The sequence below is a fragment of the Calonectris borealis genome, chromosome 7 (genome assembly GCF_964195595.1).
Source record: "Calonectris borealis chromosome 7, bCalBor7.hap1.2, whole genome shotgun sequence".
Classification (NCBI taxonomy): Eukaryota; Metazoa; Chordata; class Aves; order Procellariiformes; family Procellariidae; genus Calonectris; species Calonectris borealis.
The window spans coordinates 21,818,948-21,838,450 of NC_134318.1; the positions used below are offsets into that span (position 1 = coordinate 21,818,948).

At 50.0% G+C, this 19,503-nt stretch overlaps 1 protein-coding gene across 1 annotated transcript; it reads left to right on the plus strand.

The window, feature by feature from the left end:
* Positions 1 to 5,409: 5,409 nt before the first annotated feature.
* LOC142084210 (2-hydroxyacylsphingosine 1-beta-galactosyltransferase-like) lies at positions 5,410 to 13,255 on the plus strand. The gene is made up of 5 exons (XM_075154506.1): positions 5,410 to 7,530; positions 10,352 to 10,491; positions 10,673 to 10,749; positions 11,129 to 11,348; positions 12,310 to 13,255. Exons 1-5 carry the CDS (start codon positions 6,685 to 6,687, stop codon positions 12,623 to 12,625), a joined length of 1,599 nt encoding a protein of 532 aa, XP_075010607.1. The 5' UTR covers positions 5,410 to 6,684; the 3' UTR covers positions 12,626 to 13,255.
* Positions 13,256 to 19,503: the final 6,248 nt, after the last annotated feature.

Below are 19,503 nucleotides of genomic sequence, written 5' to 3' on the forward strand. Positions count from 1 at the left end.
TCCCACCGCCGCGCCTCGCCTCTGCGCCGCCACTCGGGCTGCTCTCCCAGCGGGACTCGCTGCAGGTGGGTGCCGGCTCCGCTGCAGGCGCGGCGGAGGGGTGCGGGGCGGGCGGTCCGAGACGAGCCGGCACGGAAGCAGCTGCGGCTGGTGCTCTTCACCCTCCGTCCCGCCGGGGCGGCTCTCGGCCCCGCAGGTCCGCGCTGCCTCCCTGTCGGGGCGCCCGCGGCGAGCCCTGGGGAGCGCGCCGCCGCCGGCGGTGCGAGCACGGCCAAGGGCTGCGGCGTCTGCCCCGCCGCCGGCCGTCCTGCCCGGCTGCCGTGCGAGGAGGAGGGTCCTTCTGCCCCCGGCCGCTCGCGGCGGCAGCGGGGTCGGTGGGCTGTGCAGGCGGGTGGGCTCGGTGTGGACTGTGGGTGCAGGCGATGGTAGCAGCCCCGGGTGCTGCACGGCTGCCAGTCGTGGGATGGGTTGAACTTTCTGAGCTAATGGCAGAGGCACCCGACTGCTCCTCTGCTGCTGGAAAGGAGAGAGGGAAACGGTTTGAGTTCCCGGCTGTCAGCTTGGTCCTGGCTCTGCCAGGACGCGTGTGTGAACAGCCTGGGTAACTTCAGCAGGGCTACTGAAGGGCACGAGTTAAGCATCTGCTTAACTGTGCAGGATCAGAGCCTTGGCACCTGAAGAAATGTTCAAAGCGCTTTTGTGTAACTTACTTCGTCTTCCTCTGGGAGATTAGATCTCAGGAGTGTCTTCCCTCTCCTGTTCTGCCTCCTCTTCCTATGCATCCCTCCTCAACCCTTGTTTATGGCAGCTCAGCCAGGTCTCATTCCTCCGGTGTGCTCGGAGCCAAGGAGCTGTTTGGTTCTTTTTTTTTTTTTTTTACGTGAGGGCGTCAATGGTTTTATTGAAGATAAGACTCATCTCTAGCTTCTCTACTTCTGTAATTGTGTCAAATGTGATCCGACTTGTCTGTCAGGACTTTATCAATCCCCAGTGCTTCCTACACAAGGTTTCACAACCTTCTGGGGTGTTTAATGACTTCTTTTAATGTGGCACTTCTCTGCAGAAAGAAGTTAAAATGACAGGGTAGTAAATGGAAGACTTTTCTTCCCCGCGCCTCTTGACCGCTTCTCTAAAGTTTGGTATCTCTCCAGTTCTCTATACAGTCTCAAGAACTTGTTCAACTTGACTGTACAGACATAACTCCTTCTTAAGACCAAAATGTGCACTGAACTGTCGTGTGCTCTCACCTCAAGGTCTATGGCTCACATGAGTATTTGGAAATGGCCCCAAGCCTTTCTGTCTCTTGCATCCAGGGATTACAAATAATGTTCTTAAGTGCTTCCACGCTGCAGACCTGAGACCGCTCACAAGGAGCACAGCCTCACATCAGCTGCTTCTCTGTCTTGCAACCATGTTGCAAGCGAGGGGAAAAGGTCGTTGGGAAGAACTTGCTGTTGCAGAGCACCGTGGTGTCACAAACCATTTCAGTCCCTTCCAGAAGTCAATCAGGAAGCCTGTGGATATGGAGTGGGAGGAATCTTGCTTACCACCCAGACAGAGTTAATGTATGATGAGAGGCCAGGTGGGGAAGCAGATGTGTGGTATTTGACACCATCCCCCAGCTCAAGTTCTTGAAGATGTGTGAAGTTTCAAATGCCTTGACAAGCTGAGATACAGATCTTTATTTCTTTTCTCAGTTGTTATGGACCAGTATTTTCTTTAGTACCATGGTTGCCTGGCTGTGACCTCTGACTGCCAACCGCCTGCTGGCCCACGGATTCGCACCTTGCCTGTAGAGCTTCCTCCATAAAACTCCGATGATCCAGGAAGGAAATTGAAGATGACCCAAGGTCCCAAAAGTTTGGACCTGATTGGGGACTACATCAATCTTTGTCCAGAACAGATGAGGATGAGCAGAGCACTTCTGATGCCATTGTGTGGAAGCAGTAGCACTGAGTATGGTGCAAAGTATGAGTTATTCTGATGCTGACCTGATCGCTGCTGTGGTTGTTCCCTTTGGTCTTTTGGGGACCTGGGCTTTCTTCATTCTCTGTGTTTCTTGTGGGCCACCATGAAGATGTCGAAAGAAAAATGCTAGAAAGGTACGCTGGTTTGAGCCGACCATCTGTGCACTATTCACTCTGTGTACAAATAGTATTTTAAAAAAACTCAGGGCTGTAGGCTGCCTGGGGAGGCTTATATTTGAAGGGAAGTTTTTTTCTTGCTCATTGTTTTCTATACTAAAATACTAATACTAGTATTAGTATACTGTAATACTAATATTAGTATACCGTAATGCTAATATTAGTGTTTTAGTGTTATTTACCCAGGTGACTCTGGAGAAGCAGGAGTCTGTGATAATCCAAAACCAGAGCACAGAAGCCCACTAAGCACTGGGTTGGATGTGATTGATGGTTAGACTTCCCTGCTTCAACATATGCTTTATTAAGTTTGCTTTATACAGCATTGTATCTTCTAGGTTTTTACTAGAGATTCCCCTGGGCAGCTCCTGATTGTAGTGCGACATCTTCCTGCAGTGGCAGAGTTGCTCTCAGAGCTGCATACCTCCCTGCTTGCACGGAGTTTTGGCTTCCATAAATTAGCCACAGCTGGGTTGGCTGTCATGAACTTGATGGTAGCAGATGGTCCTGTTTTTTCTGGATCATACCCAACAGATGAGGCAAACTTTGGTTTCTTATTTCAGGAAGAGTTTTGAGCATCCAAGTGAAGATGCCTTTTCCTTTTGGCTTCAGATGAATTGTGCTGCTTTGTTAATTCTTGAGAAGTTTACACTGAAAACATTTCTTCTTACTGTGGGCAAGAGCTGGATAGAAACTAGGATGCAGGAGGAGAAATAATTCAGCCCCATGGATATGGGCTTCCAAGTCCTATGCAGGAACTAGGTAATAGAAAATACTGGAGGAGAGGGAGAGAGGTAAACGGCAGGGTCCCTGCACTGGAGTCTGTTCACTGCCCTTTCTTCATGGGCTTCTCTGCCTAGGCTACTTGCTGTCAGAGGTTTTAGTACTTCAACTTAATAAAAGGCACCTGAATTAAAGAAACATCTATCTTTAGAGCTGTAGCTGTTCAGTTACTTCACTTAAGTTAAATTGATGTAATCTTCCATTGATACCAAAATCATACCATGTCAAACATGTTAAATAGGGCAAAATCAAGGGGCAAATTCTCAGAGGGATTTCAGAGGGATGTGTTCTCTCTGCTCACTTTCTGCTGCTTCCCATTTCAATTTCAATGCTTTGCTGTGGCTTTGAAAGCGAACTGCCAGCAGCTGAGGGTGTCCAGGCATGCAGGGCCTTTCTGGTGGGGATGCTGCTGCCTGCAGTGACAGTCATGTGAGGGCTTCCCCCTGCCCACCCCTCCTGCAGCAGGCTCTGGTCCTGGCTCTTACTGAGATGCCTGCGCTGCCCTGCATGCTGCAGCGGTGAAACTTAAAGCCTCTGTGGCACAGGCTTTTTTAATAGTTTTTTTGAACCCTGACTTCTGGCTGTTAGTGTTAATTGTGATGTTAGGGGGATTACTCTGTATAGAACGGTCAGTCAGCATGGCTCTACCGAGTGCTTGTCATGAAAACAGGGAAGGGTATATTGTCTCTCTACAAGCCTTCTCCTTTCAGTGGCAGTGCTATTTCTTGCAATATTTATCTGATTTAGCCCCTACCCCAGGACTTCAGACCACAAACGAGGAGGTGGTTCTGTCTGCTCTGCTCTTGGATCTAGTGTGGGATCTGTCGTTTACTTGGATTTTGCACCTCTGCCGAAGCGCAGGCTGTGAATTCACCTGCCAGCAGAAATGCGTTCCCGTGCCCAGCGGTTTGGAGGTTTCTGTTGAAGACCACCTGTCTGCAGCCCCGCAGCGGGTGCAGGCAGCTGAGCTCCCATAGCCAGAGAGCTGGGCTGCAGCCAGTGCCCCACGCTGCGGACAGAGCTGCACTGGCCACAGTACCCGCCATTGCTGGAGGGTCCTGCTGCAAAGCTCGTGTCCAGTGTTGGCAAGAGGTGAAGTGGGGAGGTGAGCAGATGGATTTTGAGCCTTCCCTCATCTAGCCCTTGTGTGCATAAGATTTAGGTCTTCTATCCTTTCACCTTTGCTGTCAACCTGAGATCCTAACAGTGACTAGTTTCTGAACAAGGGATGGAGCCAGCAGAGTGCTGCCCTTTGAGCTGGTAGTTATGCCTTCATTATATCCCAGGAGCACCAAAAAGCAGGGATGTGCCTGGCTGAAAACCTGCCTGATGCATCCAGCACAGATCTAGGGCTGGAGCTGGTGCCTTGGCCAGGGTACCTCTCCAGACATGGATGGAGTAGAGATTTGCTCTGGTGGCAAGAGCTGGGGTAGGAAAAAAGGTCCCTTCCTGCAGCCTGGCATCTTCCCACCACTTAGGAAGATATACAGCCTCCCTTGTTGCCTGGGCAGGAACAAGGGATTCCTGAGCCAGGCCCTTTAGGGATTGCTGCTGATGTTGGAAGGGATGAAGCAGTCAAGAGCAGTCTGCAAGTCTCCTGTGTCTGCATCTGCTCCTGGCCTAAGGGCTGAGATGGACACCTTGCTTGTCGTTTGGTTTTGGTAGCCCCCAGAGGGCCCAGCAGAGCTGAGGGTCTCAGCAATACCTGGCATGGAGGTCCATGGCAGGACATGGTCCTTGCTGAAGATGGGTGACAAATGTTTTCTTTAAATAACTATTCCTTTCACCTGCACTGTTTCTTCACCTTTTATTTGTTGCCCAATGAAAAAACACCCCACCCCACATGTAAAACCACCTCTCCTGCTCTTCTCAGCACACTTACGTGTGTGTATGACCCACCAGGTGCCCCAGGACAAGCCTATACCTGTTCCTCTCACGGAGCCTGTCCTGAGCTCCCTGCTGTCATGGAGAAGGCCAGCAGTATGGGCCACCCATCCCTCCCTCTCTCCTTGGAAGCTGCACGCGCTCTGAATCTGCTACACAATGTCATAGCCAAATGCTTTGCCTCCCGTGGTGTTGAGCAGGATAAATCCTTTTTGGGCCTCTCAAGTAAGCTGAGAACCAGACCAGCTTCATGGGCTGTAGCTCCACAGTGGCCAGCGCTGCTGGCATGAGCCAGCCTGTTCCTGCCAGCAGGGAGGCAGGATCCTGGGCAGATCCTTATTTTCCTTGCAGGGCTTCTGCTCTCTTCTCTCAAGCCCATCACCTTTGTCTCCATCCTCCTGGAGCTCTTGCTCTGTGGGTCCAACCACCACCTTAGTAGCTGCTAGCATTTCTCATGTTTCTCATCGCTGCTGCAGGCACTGTCACCAGCTGGCCCTGGGTGGGAAGGGTGACAGTCCAAGCCCTAGTAGGAGTTGCCTTTGAAACAGGGGAGGGTCTCAACCAGCAACTGCTCTGTTTCTTTCCCATGTCCTGTCCCCACATGGGACAGGAAAGCAATGCTGTACTTTTACTCTCCCATGTCAGCACCCCCACGCGCTATCTCTGGCCAGACATTCCAGCTGCTGAGGGGAGTCTGAAGATTGTATTTAGCAGGATCTTATCTGGGACTTTCTTTCCTGCTTCTTAATTGATCAAGCAATGGTGGAGAGGCTGGCAAAAAAATCTTGGACCAAATTCTGCTCTACCACATCCCTGCAGCTCCCCTGGGGCTTAGTGTGCGGGACCATCCAAAATCCACTTATAATTGTTCCCATTGTAACTTCTGCCCCCCACCCCCTTCCTAGCATGTCTGAACTGGGTCCTCAGGACACGGCTCTGCTTCTGACTGTTCCCAAATAATTATCACATAATTCTTCTCCCAAAATAACATAAGGTGTGGGTGAGGCGCGTTCACTTCCAGTGATGTAGCAACACCCCTTACACAACAGAAATGCTGGGTGTTTCACCAAACTGGGAATAGGATGGCGGATGTAGGAGTGTGACTAAGGGGCGTCAGGGTGCCACGGTGTTGCACGTTATCTCTGGGGCTGCTTTCTGGGTTTGCCTTCTTCCAGTGCATCCGTATCCTGGCACCTGCTTTCCCTTCCCAGCCCTTTCCTCACAGCCTCCCCATCCTCCCATGGCTGATCCGTGGCTCTCTGTCCAGACCCCTGCTGTGCTCTCTGGGATTCCGGTTCCTCTCAGAGGGTCCTGCTGTGACCTGGGCTTGCTCCCGCCCCGTCTATGCTCCGAAGCCGGAGTGTGCCTCTTGGCCTTCTCACCGGGCTCTGCAGGCCTCCCAGCAAGCTTGCACAGACATCGAGGGCTTGGAGGGAACCAGCCATTCTGGCTGGGCAGAAATAGAAACGAAATCCAGCTGTGCTGGTTCTGTAGTGGTAACCGGGGATTGAGCAGCAAGCGTCTCTGCTGATGCTGTGACCCAGCAGAGCTCCTCCAGCCGCTCTCCCTCTCAACTCTCTGCAAGTCAGTCTGCTAGTTTTTGAGCCTTAAGAGCACAGAGAAGAGGTTTTGAATTTCTGGAAAACTCCCCTGATACACCCTGATATCTGACTGTTTTGGTTTTTTTTTTTTTCCTGTGGCTTTTTTTTTTTGTTTTTTTGTTGTTTTTTTTTTTTTCCCCAGTGATGAACTGCAGACTGCTCTCCTCTCCCAGCTCATGAGCTTCTGGCTTGCAGCTACAATCTCAGTTGTTAGTTGCCCAAATACATGACAGCATTTCATACTATATTAATGGCATGTTTCTCTCCTTGCAGCGATGAAGATGATGAAGGTGCTACTGTGCCCTGCTGCTCTTCTCTTCCTAATGGCTGCATTCACTCTGGAGCCATCACACTGTGCCAAGGTGCTGATCATGCCCACCATAGTCTTTGACAGCCACTTGCGAGTCTTCATGCGAGTGGCAGAGGCACTGACTGACCGGGGCCATGACCCTGTACTACTTCTTCATGAGGGTCGGGATGTGGAAACCTACCTGCCTGGCTTCCGGGTGCAGAGGTACTGGGGTATCTTCAGCACAGAGAGCGCGGATGCCTGGGTGCAGGAGAAGATAAAGCGTGTCTTCCAAGGGAAGATGACCTCTCTGGAAATGTTCTCCTTTTTGGAGAAGTACCTGGAAAACTGTGACCTGGTGCTGGGAAACTCTACCCTTCTGCAGAAACTCCAGCGTGAGCACTTTGACCTGCTGTTGGTGGACCCCAATGAGATGTGTGGTTTTATCCTAGCCCACATCCTCCATGTCAAATATGCTGTGATCTCCACTGGTTTCTGGTTCCCAGCAGAGATTGGTGCCACTTCCCCCATTGCCTATGTCCCCGAGTTCAACTCCCTGATGACAGACAGGATGGGCTTCTTTGGTAGGACTTGGAATCTGCTGGTCTACATGATCACTCGTGTGGCTACAAAACTGGTCATCCTGCCCAAGTTTGAACGTCTCATGGAGAAGCATGGGGTGGAGCCCAAGACATCCATGTTGGACCTTGTCCATGGAACTAGTCTCTTCTTCCTCTGTAACGATGTGGTGCTGGACTTTCCCCGTCCGACGCTCCCTCATGTTGTTTTCACGGGGGGGATCCTCGCTGAGCCTGCAAAGCCCCTTCCGGTGGTAAGTGCAGGAAAGCTTTGAGCTGTGACTGCACATTAACCTTGGGAGTGCAAATCTTCCTTTGAAGAACGTTGTAAATGCTCTGAAGCCCCAAGAGTCTGGAAAGCTGCTGTGTTTTGGTGCTTGGGTGCAGCAGTGAGACAGGGAGCACTGAGGACTGTGGGGTTGCAGGGAGGATGTAGAATTAAGTTGTCCGTCCTGAAGCGGGATTTGGCTTCACTGACCATGTAAAATGGTGTGTGGAAGTCCTACATTGGCAGTGTTGCCCTTGGGACTTGATCCTGAGTAGTTTGTTTGTTCCTATACTTGAAGCGGAAATGGGAAGAACAATTGGTCTTCATTGCTTCATCACTGATTTATGTCAAGCCAGAATTTCCTCCTTAATCCTATTTCTCGCAGGGCGTTTCTGCCCTCGAGCTCGTAGTCTTCAGAACCCATAGGAGAGAGCTGCGCTTGTTCCCTTATCAAATTCAATGTGGAATCCCAAAGTGTACAAAACTGAAGTGTATCATCCCCTTTTTCTCAAGGTCCAGCCCTGAGGGAAAAGTCCCCAGGCATCCCAGAGGCTTTCTCTGGCCTGTATCTCACTATCCCCAGTAATAAATTCAGAGGGACAAGTTCTTAAAGCCTCCAACTGAAGACAATGTTGGAACAGAGCAGGAGCTGTCTGCCATTCCTCCAATTGCCTTACCACTTTTACAAACACTGGGGGGAGATAGACCTGGATAAGAACACTCGGGCAGTCAGGTTGTCTTGGTGTCCTGACTCAGGGACTGAAATGGAGATAAGATTCAAGTTTCAAATGATTAGAGGCCTGTCAAGATCTCTGATGGCAGCTAAACATTAGCCGATGTTTTCCAGCTAAAAGGAAAAAGTGAGGTCAGGTGCTTTAGAAGAGAAGTTCTCCAGATGTGTATGGCTGCACATCACCCTTTCCCATGTGGCACAGCATGCAGGTAATGCAACGCATGTAGGGTGCTCCAAAAGCTGTGTCAGAGAGTGGCTACCTCACAGGTCTTGCAAAACACTGGCTTGGTCCAATCTGGCCATGTACACACCTGCCTTATAAAGAAGGGAGTTGTTTGCTGGGGCATTACTCATGTGCTTCACAGCTTCCAGAACAGATCCCAGGGTGCCTAAGGGAAGAATGATGGAGATAAGTCTGGAGCCCTGCAGTAAGCAGTGGCTGTTGTCCTAGCAGGTAGGCATGTCTATATCCAGGTTACAGAATGCCAGCAGAAGAAAGGGCCTCTGTAGGTCTAGGTGTAGCTTAAAGAATCTCCCATCTGAACTGGAGCAGAGTTATGTAATTAAGGTGTTTATTTCCTCATATTTGAAACACTATGACTGCGGGTTCCTCTAATTAGGACTCCGTGAAATATAGATATGTATTTGAGAGATGGTGAGAACTTTTGGTGGTCGACCATGCTTCCCTAGCAACTTTAATGCTGTTTCTGAAAGTCAAATGTTAAGGTCCAATTATAATGGATAACATAATCATCTGTTTTATGAGTCATTGTACTTTAATTTAGAAAAGTAAAACTAGCACTTTCTCTTCTTTAGCAGTTTTAGTGGTTGTATTGCTCAAAGGATGTGAAACTCAAGAGAATGGAGAAACCAAAATCCCTTAGTTGAAAACTTTTTGATTCTTGGTTGTTGGGTTGTTTTAGGGCTTTTTAAGCATTTCTGCAAAGATAGGTTTGAGTCCCTGAAGGATATAACAAAGGACAAATATTCCCAGAGAGTAACACTAAAATGTGCTTTGTAACTTTTCTGTACCATGATCCCCCAACCTGTAGACTACTAATAAGATATTCTGAATTAATCATCCTATTTTTCTCCTTTAATAACAGGAAGAACTATTTTTTTGCCCTTCATGTTCTTCTACGATGTTTATTTCAAGGAATTATTCATATTCAAAGACAGATTTTATGAAACTTGCCTAAAATATTCCTGACTGTGGTAGATGGGAAACTTGAAGCAGGACAGAATCCGTAATGAGAAACAGGCTCAGCCTAGCCTGGCATAAAAGGGAATAGTTGTTTGCTCCACAGCAGCTGTGGTGGCTGATTTCTTCTCCCTGCAGCCTTCTGGCCCTGGTTGAAAAAAGTATGGACTCTGTTCTAGATACACACCTGTTTATGTAGCATTACAGGTAGCCTCTAAATGAAGGACAAACAACTGTGTTTTTTGCTGGAGCTGTAGCTACCTCTCTGTCTAGTGACCAAAAACTAAATCTGCTACATGCAAGTAGCTATCAAGGATGGGTAGAAGTCTCCTGACAAGATGGCAAAACCTTCTGCCACCTCCAGGAGCTTTCAACATTGGAGAGTTTGTGGGGAATCTCCAGCGAGATGTTCCTGACTCTGCCTGCGTGATTTCATCTGTTGTATCAGCCTACAGCTAGAGACCCTGGCAGGCCTCCTGCCTTCGTGGTGATGGAAGATAGCCTTCCTCTTTTTAGTCCAATTTCCTTCTCTGCTCTGGCTGCTCCTGTGTGGGCCTTATGTTTTCAGAGCCCTCCTTGCCAAAAAGTAACTGCGTTACCTCCAAAGAGGAGGTAATGCTATGAAATGCAAGTTTTGGACACCTCCCTGCAGAGCTCCCAAGCCCAGCAGATGCTCAAGTAATTTCTGCCTGGCTGGGTGCAGAAATCACAGTGGTTTTAGAGTTTGTTGCCTGGTGAAAACCACGTAGCTTTGTGCTCCAGGTGGATTTGGCTTTATCCTCTCCTCAGACAACTTTCTACTGGCAGAGGCAACAGTGGGAAGGGCCTTTCCCCGACAAGACTTCAAGGCAGCTGCGTGTGTTTTGCCCACAGGGTCTGCGTCTCTGGGTGGAAGCAGCAGATGCGGGTGTTGTTGTTGTCTCCTTTGGCATCGGGATCCGAGCTCTTCCAAGCGATTTGGTAGAGAAGATGGCTGGCGCGTTCGCTCGCCTCCCGCAGAGGGTGGTGTGGAGGTGAGGAGGGAATGGGATTCCTCTTAACTCGAGTTGGATGAAAATAAGTGTTGAGGGGTGATTAATCTCAAAACACAGAATTTGCTTTCCATCTCTTGATCTGATTGAATTTATAATTGTTCTCTGTGTGTTTCTTTTCCCTTCCCCCCCCCCCCCCCCCCTCCTTTATTTCCTCCCACAGATACTTTGGGCAAAAGCCAAGAAACCTGGGTGAGAATACGCTGATGATGGGGTGGCTGCCCCAGAACGACCTGTTAGGTAAGGCTGGGCTCTGTGTGTGTGCCACTAGCAACATCCCTGGAGTTTAGCCCAAACCACAGCAAAGGCATACAAGGACAACAGCACTTGTGTGGGTCTAAGTCTGTGGCTTGTTGCAAGTCTGATCTGTACAAAACATGGTCCTCACCTAACGCCTGCTTGAAGCTGCATCTTGGCCCCTATCTCCCTCCTCCTCCAGGCACTACTCGGCAAGTTTTGGGCTGCCAAAAGCCAGGTGTGTTCCCAAAGGGTAACATCCCCTCTGCTCAGCATGCCTGGTTTTCCCTAAACATACATCAATGCTGTGTGTTGAGGAAGCCACCAGTAGCCCTGTTTCAGCATGGAAAGCACTGACCTGCTGCCATTTCTTTGCCTGCAGGCCATCCCAACGTGAAAGCCTTCGTCAGCCACTGCGGGATGAACGGTGTATTTGAGGCAATTTATCACGGTGTGCCAGTGGTGGGATTTCCTTTCTATGGGGACCAGTTTGACATCATGACTAGAGTGCAAGCAAAGGGCATGGGTATCCTCATGGACTGGGGCAGAGTAAAAGAAGAGGATCTTTACCAGGCTGTTGTCACAGTTATCTCTGATCCCAGGTGAGGCATCCAAAAGCATCGAGTTCTTCCTTGGTGCAGGCTGTATGTAGGGACCAGCATGTCTTTGTGTTGTCCCCTACGCAGCCTGTGGTGGCTTCTGGACCAAGCAGAGTTGCAAGCATTGCTCAGCTGCCCAGACGTGTTAGTGCCTTGAAATCCTGAGATGCGTCCAGGAGGAGATACTCCACCATTTGCTGTTAGCGTGATCTAGTCCTGTTTGGCTCTGACTGTAATTTTCTTAGAAAGCTCTCTGAGATACTGAGGCTCAAACCTCTTCTCCTTTTAATGCCAGCCTGTCATCAGGGAAAGTGAGATCACAACCTCACCTTGGGATCTCCCTGGCTTGTCCAAACAGCTTTCTGTAGAAACAGAGTGGACTGCAGGTAATGCTCCATCTGTCCTTCTGACAATCAGATACTCTGCCCTTTCCTAGATCTGCTGCAGCACAGTGACTCAGGGCTCTCACTTTCTAACAGGACACATGCAACTGCTAGTGTTTGAAATGCTGTCCGAGAGCTTCATTTTTTTGTTGGTTTGGTTTGGTTTTGTTAGCTAGTAGGAGCTCTCAACTACTGACCTCAGTGTCAGTTGTTAAGGTGTTGCCACTTGGTACCTTGAAGGATTTGGCCAATCACCAAGCGTGCGACTGTTGCTTGATGCTGGATGAGGTCTTTGGGTGCAAACTCCCCTCAGAAAGCAATGATCCACATGAACCCACTGAGCAGGGACTTGGGAGCTGAACTGCCGGTCTTGTTAACAAAACACAAAGTAAATGCACCCTGGTTTGTGCTGCTGTGGCTAATGATTGCCATCAGAGTGGCTTTCATAGGCAGATCGGAAGAGAATTGTGGAAGGAATTTTCCACTCTCCCAAGGTATCATTTGGGACTTGACACCTCAGACCACTTCTCAGCTATGAAGCTCCTGTCAGAAGGATAACTTCTTGTCTTCTTCCCTTGCAGCTACAGAAAAGCAGCCAAGCTCATCTCAGCTCTGCACCTGGACAGACCGATGCACGCTCTCAATAGGACAGTGTACTGGCTGGAGTACATCCTTCGTCACGATGGGGCACCGTATCTTCGCCCTGCTGTCTACGACCTCTCCTTATATGAGTACTTCTGCCTGGACATCTTGGCTCTTCTCTTGCTGTGTCTGGCCGGTATTGGATTCGTCCTCTACAAATCTGTGGTGTGGTGCAGAAGGAAGGGGGCCAGCCCTGTGTATCAGAACGGCAATTGCATGAAAGGCCACTTCACAGAAGAGAAGAAATTGCAGTAGTGGCTCAGCATGTTCCAGGGCACATCCCGTCACTGTGAAGCGAACTGCTGCTGTGCCAAGAAATGTACGGCACGCAGGCACGGAGAGAGGTGAAAGATCAGCAGGTCTGGATGAGAAGAGGATGGGGAGGGAGGAGTATTGCAAAGTCCTGCATGCACACCTCTGTGTACAGCACCTGTGGGCGTGGGCGCAAATTCAGGCATGGGTGGAAGCACTTGGCCAGGACGCTGGGAATGGGGCATGGGTAGGTAGACTTCCAGGGAGGAGTGCAAGTTGTTCCCTTTTTATTGCACGTTGGTTTAGATGCTGGTGTTGCTCTTCTGGCTTTTTGGATCTCCGTGGAGGCTCTGGAGGTAGGAATAGCATTTCATGTGTGGCAGACACCGTTTCTCCTCTGCCTTGTTACCAAGAGCCCCGGGAGTCAGGATTCCTTTATGTGCAGGTGAGGACCTGTAGTAGAGCTGTGGACAGGGAAGGGCACTGAAAGTATCATCTACAAGAGAATGAAATTGGTCTGGTTTAAGTTCTGTGGGTAAATATTGTTCTTCCTGCTTTCATCAACCCTCTGCAATCCTGTTTGTGTTTGAGCTAAGTTATTATTTTTTTTAAATAAAGTTATTCTTTCCCGTGTGGCAGTTGTCTCAAGATGTTGTTCAAGCAAGATTAAAGCACTTTTTCTTCTTGTCACTGCTGCTACAGTCTCCACGTACCTCTGGATCCCTACAAACCTCTGTCAGGAACTCGTTTTGGTCTTCCCACAGGGTTTCAAGCAGTGCCTTCCCTCCTCTGCCAGCATGTGACACACACCCATGCCCGTGGAGTCTCTAAACCTGCGATAAAAGAAGAATTTGGAACAGATGCAAGTGCCAGGACCACAGGAAGAGCAGTCAGCAGCTCAGAAACTCTTCCTGGAGTTTCTTGCTGCCTCCTGGGATGCCCAACCTGACCATGGTCAGTGGTGGGCATCGCAATCCATCGGTCTTGCTCTGTAGCAGTCCCATGTGGCTTCATGCCCTCTGAGCTGAGGATGTGGAGTCTAATTGTCCCCAGTGGGGGACGGAGGGAGATCGGAGCAAGGTGAATTGCTAACAGATAGTAGGGGAAAAGCAGCGGTTGTAGATAAGTGGTAGAAACACTGGCTACCTGGCACCTTTCTGCCTGCAAGTTGAAATTTAAAGGTTGATGGGGTTTGGGGATTTTTTTTGGGAAAAAAATATAATAGCACAAGTTTTGCAGCATGCCTGTCCATTGACAGTTGCACTATGGTGACTTGGTTGTTATCTCCTAGCAGATGAGTGTGGACAAGGCGGTGGAGGTGGGACATTTTGCTCAGTTCTTTGTCATCTCTGGGGTGGAAGAGGGAGATCATTACTGCTGCCTACGTGAGAGTTTGGCTATTTAGATTAGGCTGAATATAGCAGGCAAGTTGGGAAGCTTGTGGCTTGGTGACAGCGTTGGATTGCTTTGAACTTAAACAGAAGAAAAAAGAGCGAGAGGACAAATGCACCATGTTTGCAAACTGATGCCTCAGCTAAGTGGCTTGTCTCCAGCCCTCACAGCCCGGCCGTGTGGCAAAAGATGCTGGAGGCGAGGGGCTGCCTCAGTTTGGCTGTGCCCCACAGCAGTCATCTCTGGCCTCAGAGGAGCTGCAGGAGAGGGTACCAGCATCAGCCTTGCCCAGCAAAATCCTCCAGGCCAGATGCAGATCACCAGTGCTGGCACTGCAGAGGAAACGGGCACTGTGGCCTGATGGGGCCAGAGGCCTGCGCGTTGTTTTTCTTGCAAGTAAAAGAGCAGAGAGAAATATTTGAGACCCAAGGAGCCTGTGTAGGCTTACAGACGTGAGTCTATTTTCCAGCTTACTGAGGACTCTGCCTTCTTGCTCTTCACAGTTTCAGAAAGAAGTTCAAGCCAGCACCACATGCAGCATTAGCATGTTGTCTCCTATCAGATATGTCCTTAACTCCTTGAGCTTTTCATGATTACTTTCATATCGAAATGTATAGCAGAGTTAGGAGGTATGTCTATCCAGGGAATCAAAATATATATAATGTATTAAAAAATTATTCAACAATTTGGTGAGAACTACTTTTAATGGAGTAAAGCACAAACCTGCTCAAGATCCTGTGAGAAAGAAGTGGACATTCAAAAAGCAGCGCTGAAGTGAAAAGTCTTCCCCAGGAAAAGCTGTGTACGGGCTTAGAAACTGTCAGGAGCCATTCTTTGAGTTATTGGGGACGGATTCTGGAAGTATTTGGATATACTTGTTAAGATGAGGGCTCCTTTAGTTTTTTCCAGCTTTATTCCTGGCCTCTGTAAATCTCTCTTCCTATTAAATGCGTAGCTTTCTCTCTTCACTTTTCTCCTTGTTATTCTTTCAGTATTGAATACAGAAGGAAAGTATAACAAAGCCTTAAGCTAGTTATTAAGTTCAATTATGAATAATGAGTAGCCTGTCACACACATTAAAAGCCTTGGTGGGGGAAGGGATGTCGGTGAGCCTTATCCTTCAGGTAGCTCTGCCTTCAGCTTGGTACCCGATCTCTGGGCAAGGTGCCTTTCAGTTACCGTGTGCCCTCCCCCGTCACAGGCACTGAGGTGGGCAGGTAGGGCTCTGGCATAAGTTAGGAAATTAAAACCGTGGTTTATGAGGAAGCAAGCAGGGAAGAAGGCTTTTTTTTTTTTCCCCCTCAAGGAAAAGTAGGACATGAGTCAATACTTTTCAGAGGGCTGAAGAAGCCTCACCCAGGAGCTGCAACCCCAGCTGAGCCCTGCGCAGTGCAAAGCTGCCCTCCTGCCAAGACACGGGGCGGCCGGAGTGGGATGCCAAAACACCACCAGTCTCGCTACTGCATGCAAAACTCCCTGCGAGGGCCCTGAGCGGCTCCCCAGGCAGGGAGGCGTTTGGAGCGCGCATGAGCCAGCTTTTCAGGTTTGCCCAGCCCCGGCAGCTCCTCGCAGACCTGCTCAACGCACGAGCACGGCAGCCCTGCGAGCGGGAGCCATCCCAGCGTTTGAGACACCCTGGGTTTGCAAATTGAGTGTATTTTCCAGGTGATGGCCATGCAGCTCTGCCCGCACCCTGGGCTGGGGGCAGCACCTCTGCTGGGAGAAGCTCCTTGCTGGTGACAGCGAAGGGGTGAAGCCACCACTGCTCGCACCAGTCCTGTTGCAACCCCTCTCTTAGGCCAGCGTCAGTGGCCGTACCACTGCTGGAGCACACAGGGGGGCCTGGCGCTGCCTCAAATGCTGCTCTCCTGCAGGACTTTGCAAACAGCTAATAAGCTACTGCTGCTTCATCCCCAGCGCTTTTGTACGTGGGAGGGTCCTCGCGTGTCCCCCTGGCAGCATCCCTACCCGGGAGCCAGTTCATGGGCCCCAGCCGGGCCACCTCAGCTCCGCGGCTGGTTTTTCTAGTCTGGTAAGGTGGCGGCACCAAACTGTGTCAACAAAATTTGGCTAATAAAGAGGAGCCGTCTCCCTCTACAGGCGAGTGTGAAATCGCTCCGGTTGAGACAGGAAAGCCTCAGGGAGGACGGGCTCCTCGAAGACGATGATTTTGACTCACCCCACCATTAAATGACTGAGCAAAGAGCACCTCCGCGCCAGGAAACCCTTCTCTTTGGCTGATGCAGGGACCTGTGCATGGCTCAGCACCAGCCACTCACCCCGATGGGCAGGCTCTGCCCATGGACCTCTCCCTTGTGGTCTCCATGCACCTCTTTGATGCTCTTGAGATTGTGGGCAATGCCTTCCTCTGATGCTTCCACATTGCAAATATTTCCCACAGAGGAAGGGAATGAGCCCAGGCTCTGTGGGTGTCCAGTCCCAGCTGTGGCCATTTGCCGTCGAGACCACTGCTGGAGTGGTTAAGTCCCCCTGTCCCCGCAGGGACCTCCCTGGGGCTGTGTGCTGGCAGGTGCAGCTGCGCAGCAGGGCTTGCTCCTGATACCTATAGCCACCCCTGTTCCCAGGAGCAGGGATTATCAGATTGGTGCAAAGGTCCCAACTCTGATTTATTTGAGGACAGAGGTTTCCTTGGAGCAATGAGCTGTATTTCAGCGGTGGGGATTACCTGGCTCACCAGCTGTGTGGCAGGGGCCGGAGTGTTTCAGGCTGCTGGAGTTACAAGTCATCTCCAGGCAGTAGCTATTTTCCACTGTGGTGTCAGCCCAAGGGGCAACATGTGGGAAGGGATATTCCAAAATAAAGCACCGCTCTCCCCAGCATCAGTCTGCAGATTGCTATTCCTCGTTCCTGGCAGAGAAAAGCCAGCTGCTAAGCTTGGCACAAGCTCCCAACAAGGCCCGTAAGGGACAATGTGACACAAGCCACCAGCGGTACCTGACAGGAGTACTCCCACTGTCCCGCAGTGGTGTCAGGCAGGGATGGGAGATGGAGGCGAGCTGCAGAGCAGCAGCGGGCATGGTGGCACAGGGGGCTCCTCTGTGGTTGGCTTACAGCAAAAGCCTGCTTGGTCACACTGTGTGGGACCCTGAAGCAGCACCTCCTTGGGTGGTCTATTCCATCTCCTGGTACTGGAAGTGAAAGAAATTCCACCTGCAAATAGGGCAAAACTTTTGGACAGAGAGCTGAGGCTTTAGTGGATGTACTGACACTTCTGGGCTTGTAAATCAGATTTGGTGCCTTTCAGAGAGGAGAGATGTAGCGTGAATTACAGGTCACAATGTGCATCATCCTAGGGGTGCAGGGGGTATGTGAATGGGCTACTCCTTGCATCATCCTAGGGGTGCAGGAAGGACCAGCTGCTCTGCGAGGCTCAGGGAGCCCAGTGTGATGGCAAGGTCAGTGGGGCAGCAGCTCCTTGCTGGGGCCAGCCAAACCACAGGATGGGGGAAGCTCATGCAGGGCCCTGACATTCATAGCAGCCCCTGCTTGTCTGGAGAGCGAAGGAAGCGGGTCCCGAAGGCAGTGCCATGGAAAGCAGCTGTCCTCCCGGGCGCTCAGGCAAGGCATGATCTCAAACAACAGGAAGACCCATGGTCCCTCCCAAGCTGTGCTTTGGAAGGGATCCCCGAAGGCTTGCAAATGCCAGGGAGACATTACACACCGCACGGGTGCTCCTGCACCACCCAGCCGGCTGGGAGCTGGGCACTGTGCCTTTCAGGACAGCTGAGGACAGCCAATTGCTCCAAATAGCTGACGGTCTATCGGGGTTCAGGAAGCTCCTCCTTCCTCTCTCAGCCTCTTGCTCAGGGGCTGCTGCTGGGTAAGATCCCTCTCACCCTCCAGCTGAGCCTGTTTACCCCCAGCAGGGCCACTCTACCTGCTATAAAAGGCTCTAGGTGGGATGCAGCTGGGGCTCCTTCCTTCTTGGCTTCTTGAGCTACCCTTGGTGGTGCCTGTAGCAGTAATGGCTGTGTAGCAATCTTAAGGAAAACTTTTGAATTATTATTTAGCAATAAATTTGTATTAGTGTTACGGTAGCGATGCTGTTGTTGACTAGCCTAATCCCCATCTCCTCTGAATTCAGTTATATGTGTTCTTGTAAGGGAAGCTCTTCTGAGATCAAACCGTGTGCTGACACAAAACTCAGCAATCTCAGTAAAGAGCTTTGCAGAGTTGAGTTTTCTTCTGTTATCAGTAATTCTGGAAGACCAGAGTGATCCTGCTTGATTGGGAAGAGGTGAGTGTGCTCAAAATTATAGGTAGAACCATTTAGTAGTAATTCAAAGGAAACAAGATGACTTTTTGTTTTTATGAAATCCAAGAGAACAAGGAAGCTTGGAGGAGTTACTGAAAACAGAATGGTAGCGTTCACGAGGGTAAGGGCAGCCCCATATATCTAATGTCTGCTCTTAGAAAAGTATGTCAAGTAATAGAAGAAGAATAGCTAAACCATTCTTGGAAGCCACGCAGATTAACCTGTGTATCTTGCCAAAAAAGAGAAAAAAAATAGAAACAACATTACATGCTCTGCGAGTGGTAAACTCAGTGTTATACCCCCAATAATATGAGTTCAACAGAGGCTTCAGCTGGAGTTAAACTTCAGTGCCCTTTGTGCAAAGCTTCGGGTGAGGTGATCCATCAGTTAAGTGGTAACACTGGATTTTGGACTCTAGGCAGGAAAACATTAATGGCTGTGCCCTCAACCCACTAATGAAGTGCATAGACTGCTATTAAGGCCAGTCTTTTTAAAACCTAAACTAACTGGGAAGAAGGGTTGAATGGTTAATTTTCATTAAAACCAAACTGGCAAGAAGCTAAGGGCCTCAGCAAGACAAAAGACAGAGATTGGTGAGAGGTGATCCTAGAAATGAATTGCTTCGCGCTCTGTTCTCTTGCGCTTGCCCCCTGGATCAGCACTCTGAGGGATGGTGCTAAAGACATATTTTGGCAGGAGATGAGTGAACAAAGCTGAGAGTAACTACAGATAGTAAAAAAATTGCCTGAATTAGGATCTGACCTGGAAGCATCTCAGACGAAGTCTGAAATAATTAATTGTAAGCAGCGTGGCTGGGGTGGGAAGTTAGAAGTAGCACAGGGCTGGAGCCAGCAGGGAGGAGAGCCCTTGGAGCCCTGTGTGAGCCCGTGTGCTGTGCTGCTGCCCGCAACTGCCTAACAGTGAAAATATCCCCCTTCTTGTCCCATGGCCTTCAGAGCCATGTTCTTGTTTCAGAAGAAACATGTTTTTATAATACCCCCACCTCCAGACCTGTGTGCATTCCCTCAGGCCTCGGCTCTGGATGCAAAGCTGCTTTCTCATTCAGCCTTAGCTCCTCCGAGTCAAACGGGCCACCCTTTCCCTGCCTGTAGTTTGGGTTGGGAAGCGGGGAGGACCTGAAAAAACAACTGCAGACCTTTTGGGCAGCACACAGACACCTTTCACAGTTCAGTGTTTGGATTACAACCCATCC

Excerpts from the sequence above, each read along its gene's own strand:
- LOC142084210 (XM_075154506.1), top strand. The coding sequence starts at position 6,685 with ATGAAGATGATGAAGGTGCTACTGTGCCCTGCTGCTCTTCTCTTCCTA. Across the intron at positions 10,492-10,672 it reads CCGCAGAGGGTGGTGTGGAG|ATACTTTGGGCAAAAGCCAA; the intron begins GTGAGGAGGGAA and ends TTCCTCCCACAG. Across the intron at positions 10,750-11,128 it reads GCCCCAGAACGACCTGTTAG|GCCATCCCAACGTGAAAGCC; the intron begins GTAAGGCTGGGC and ends CTTTGCCTGCAG.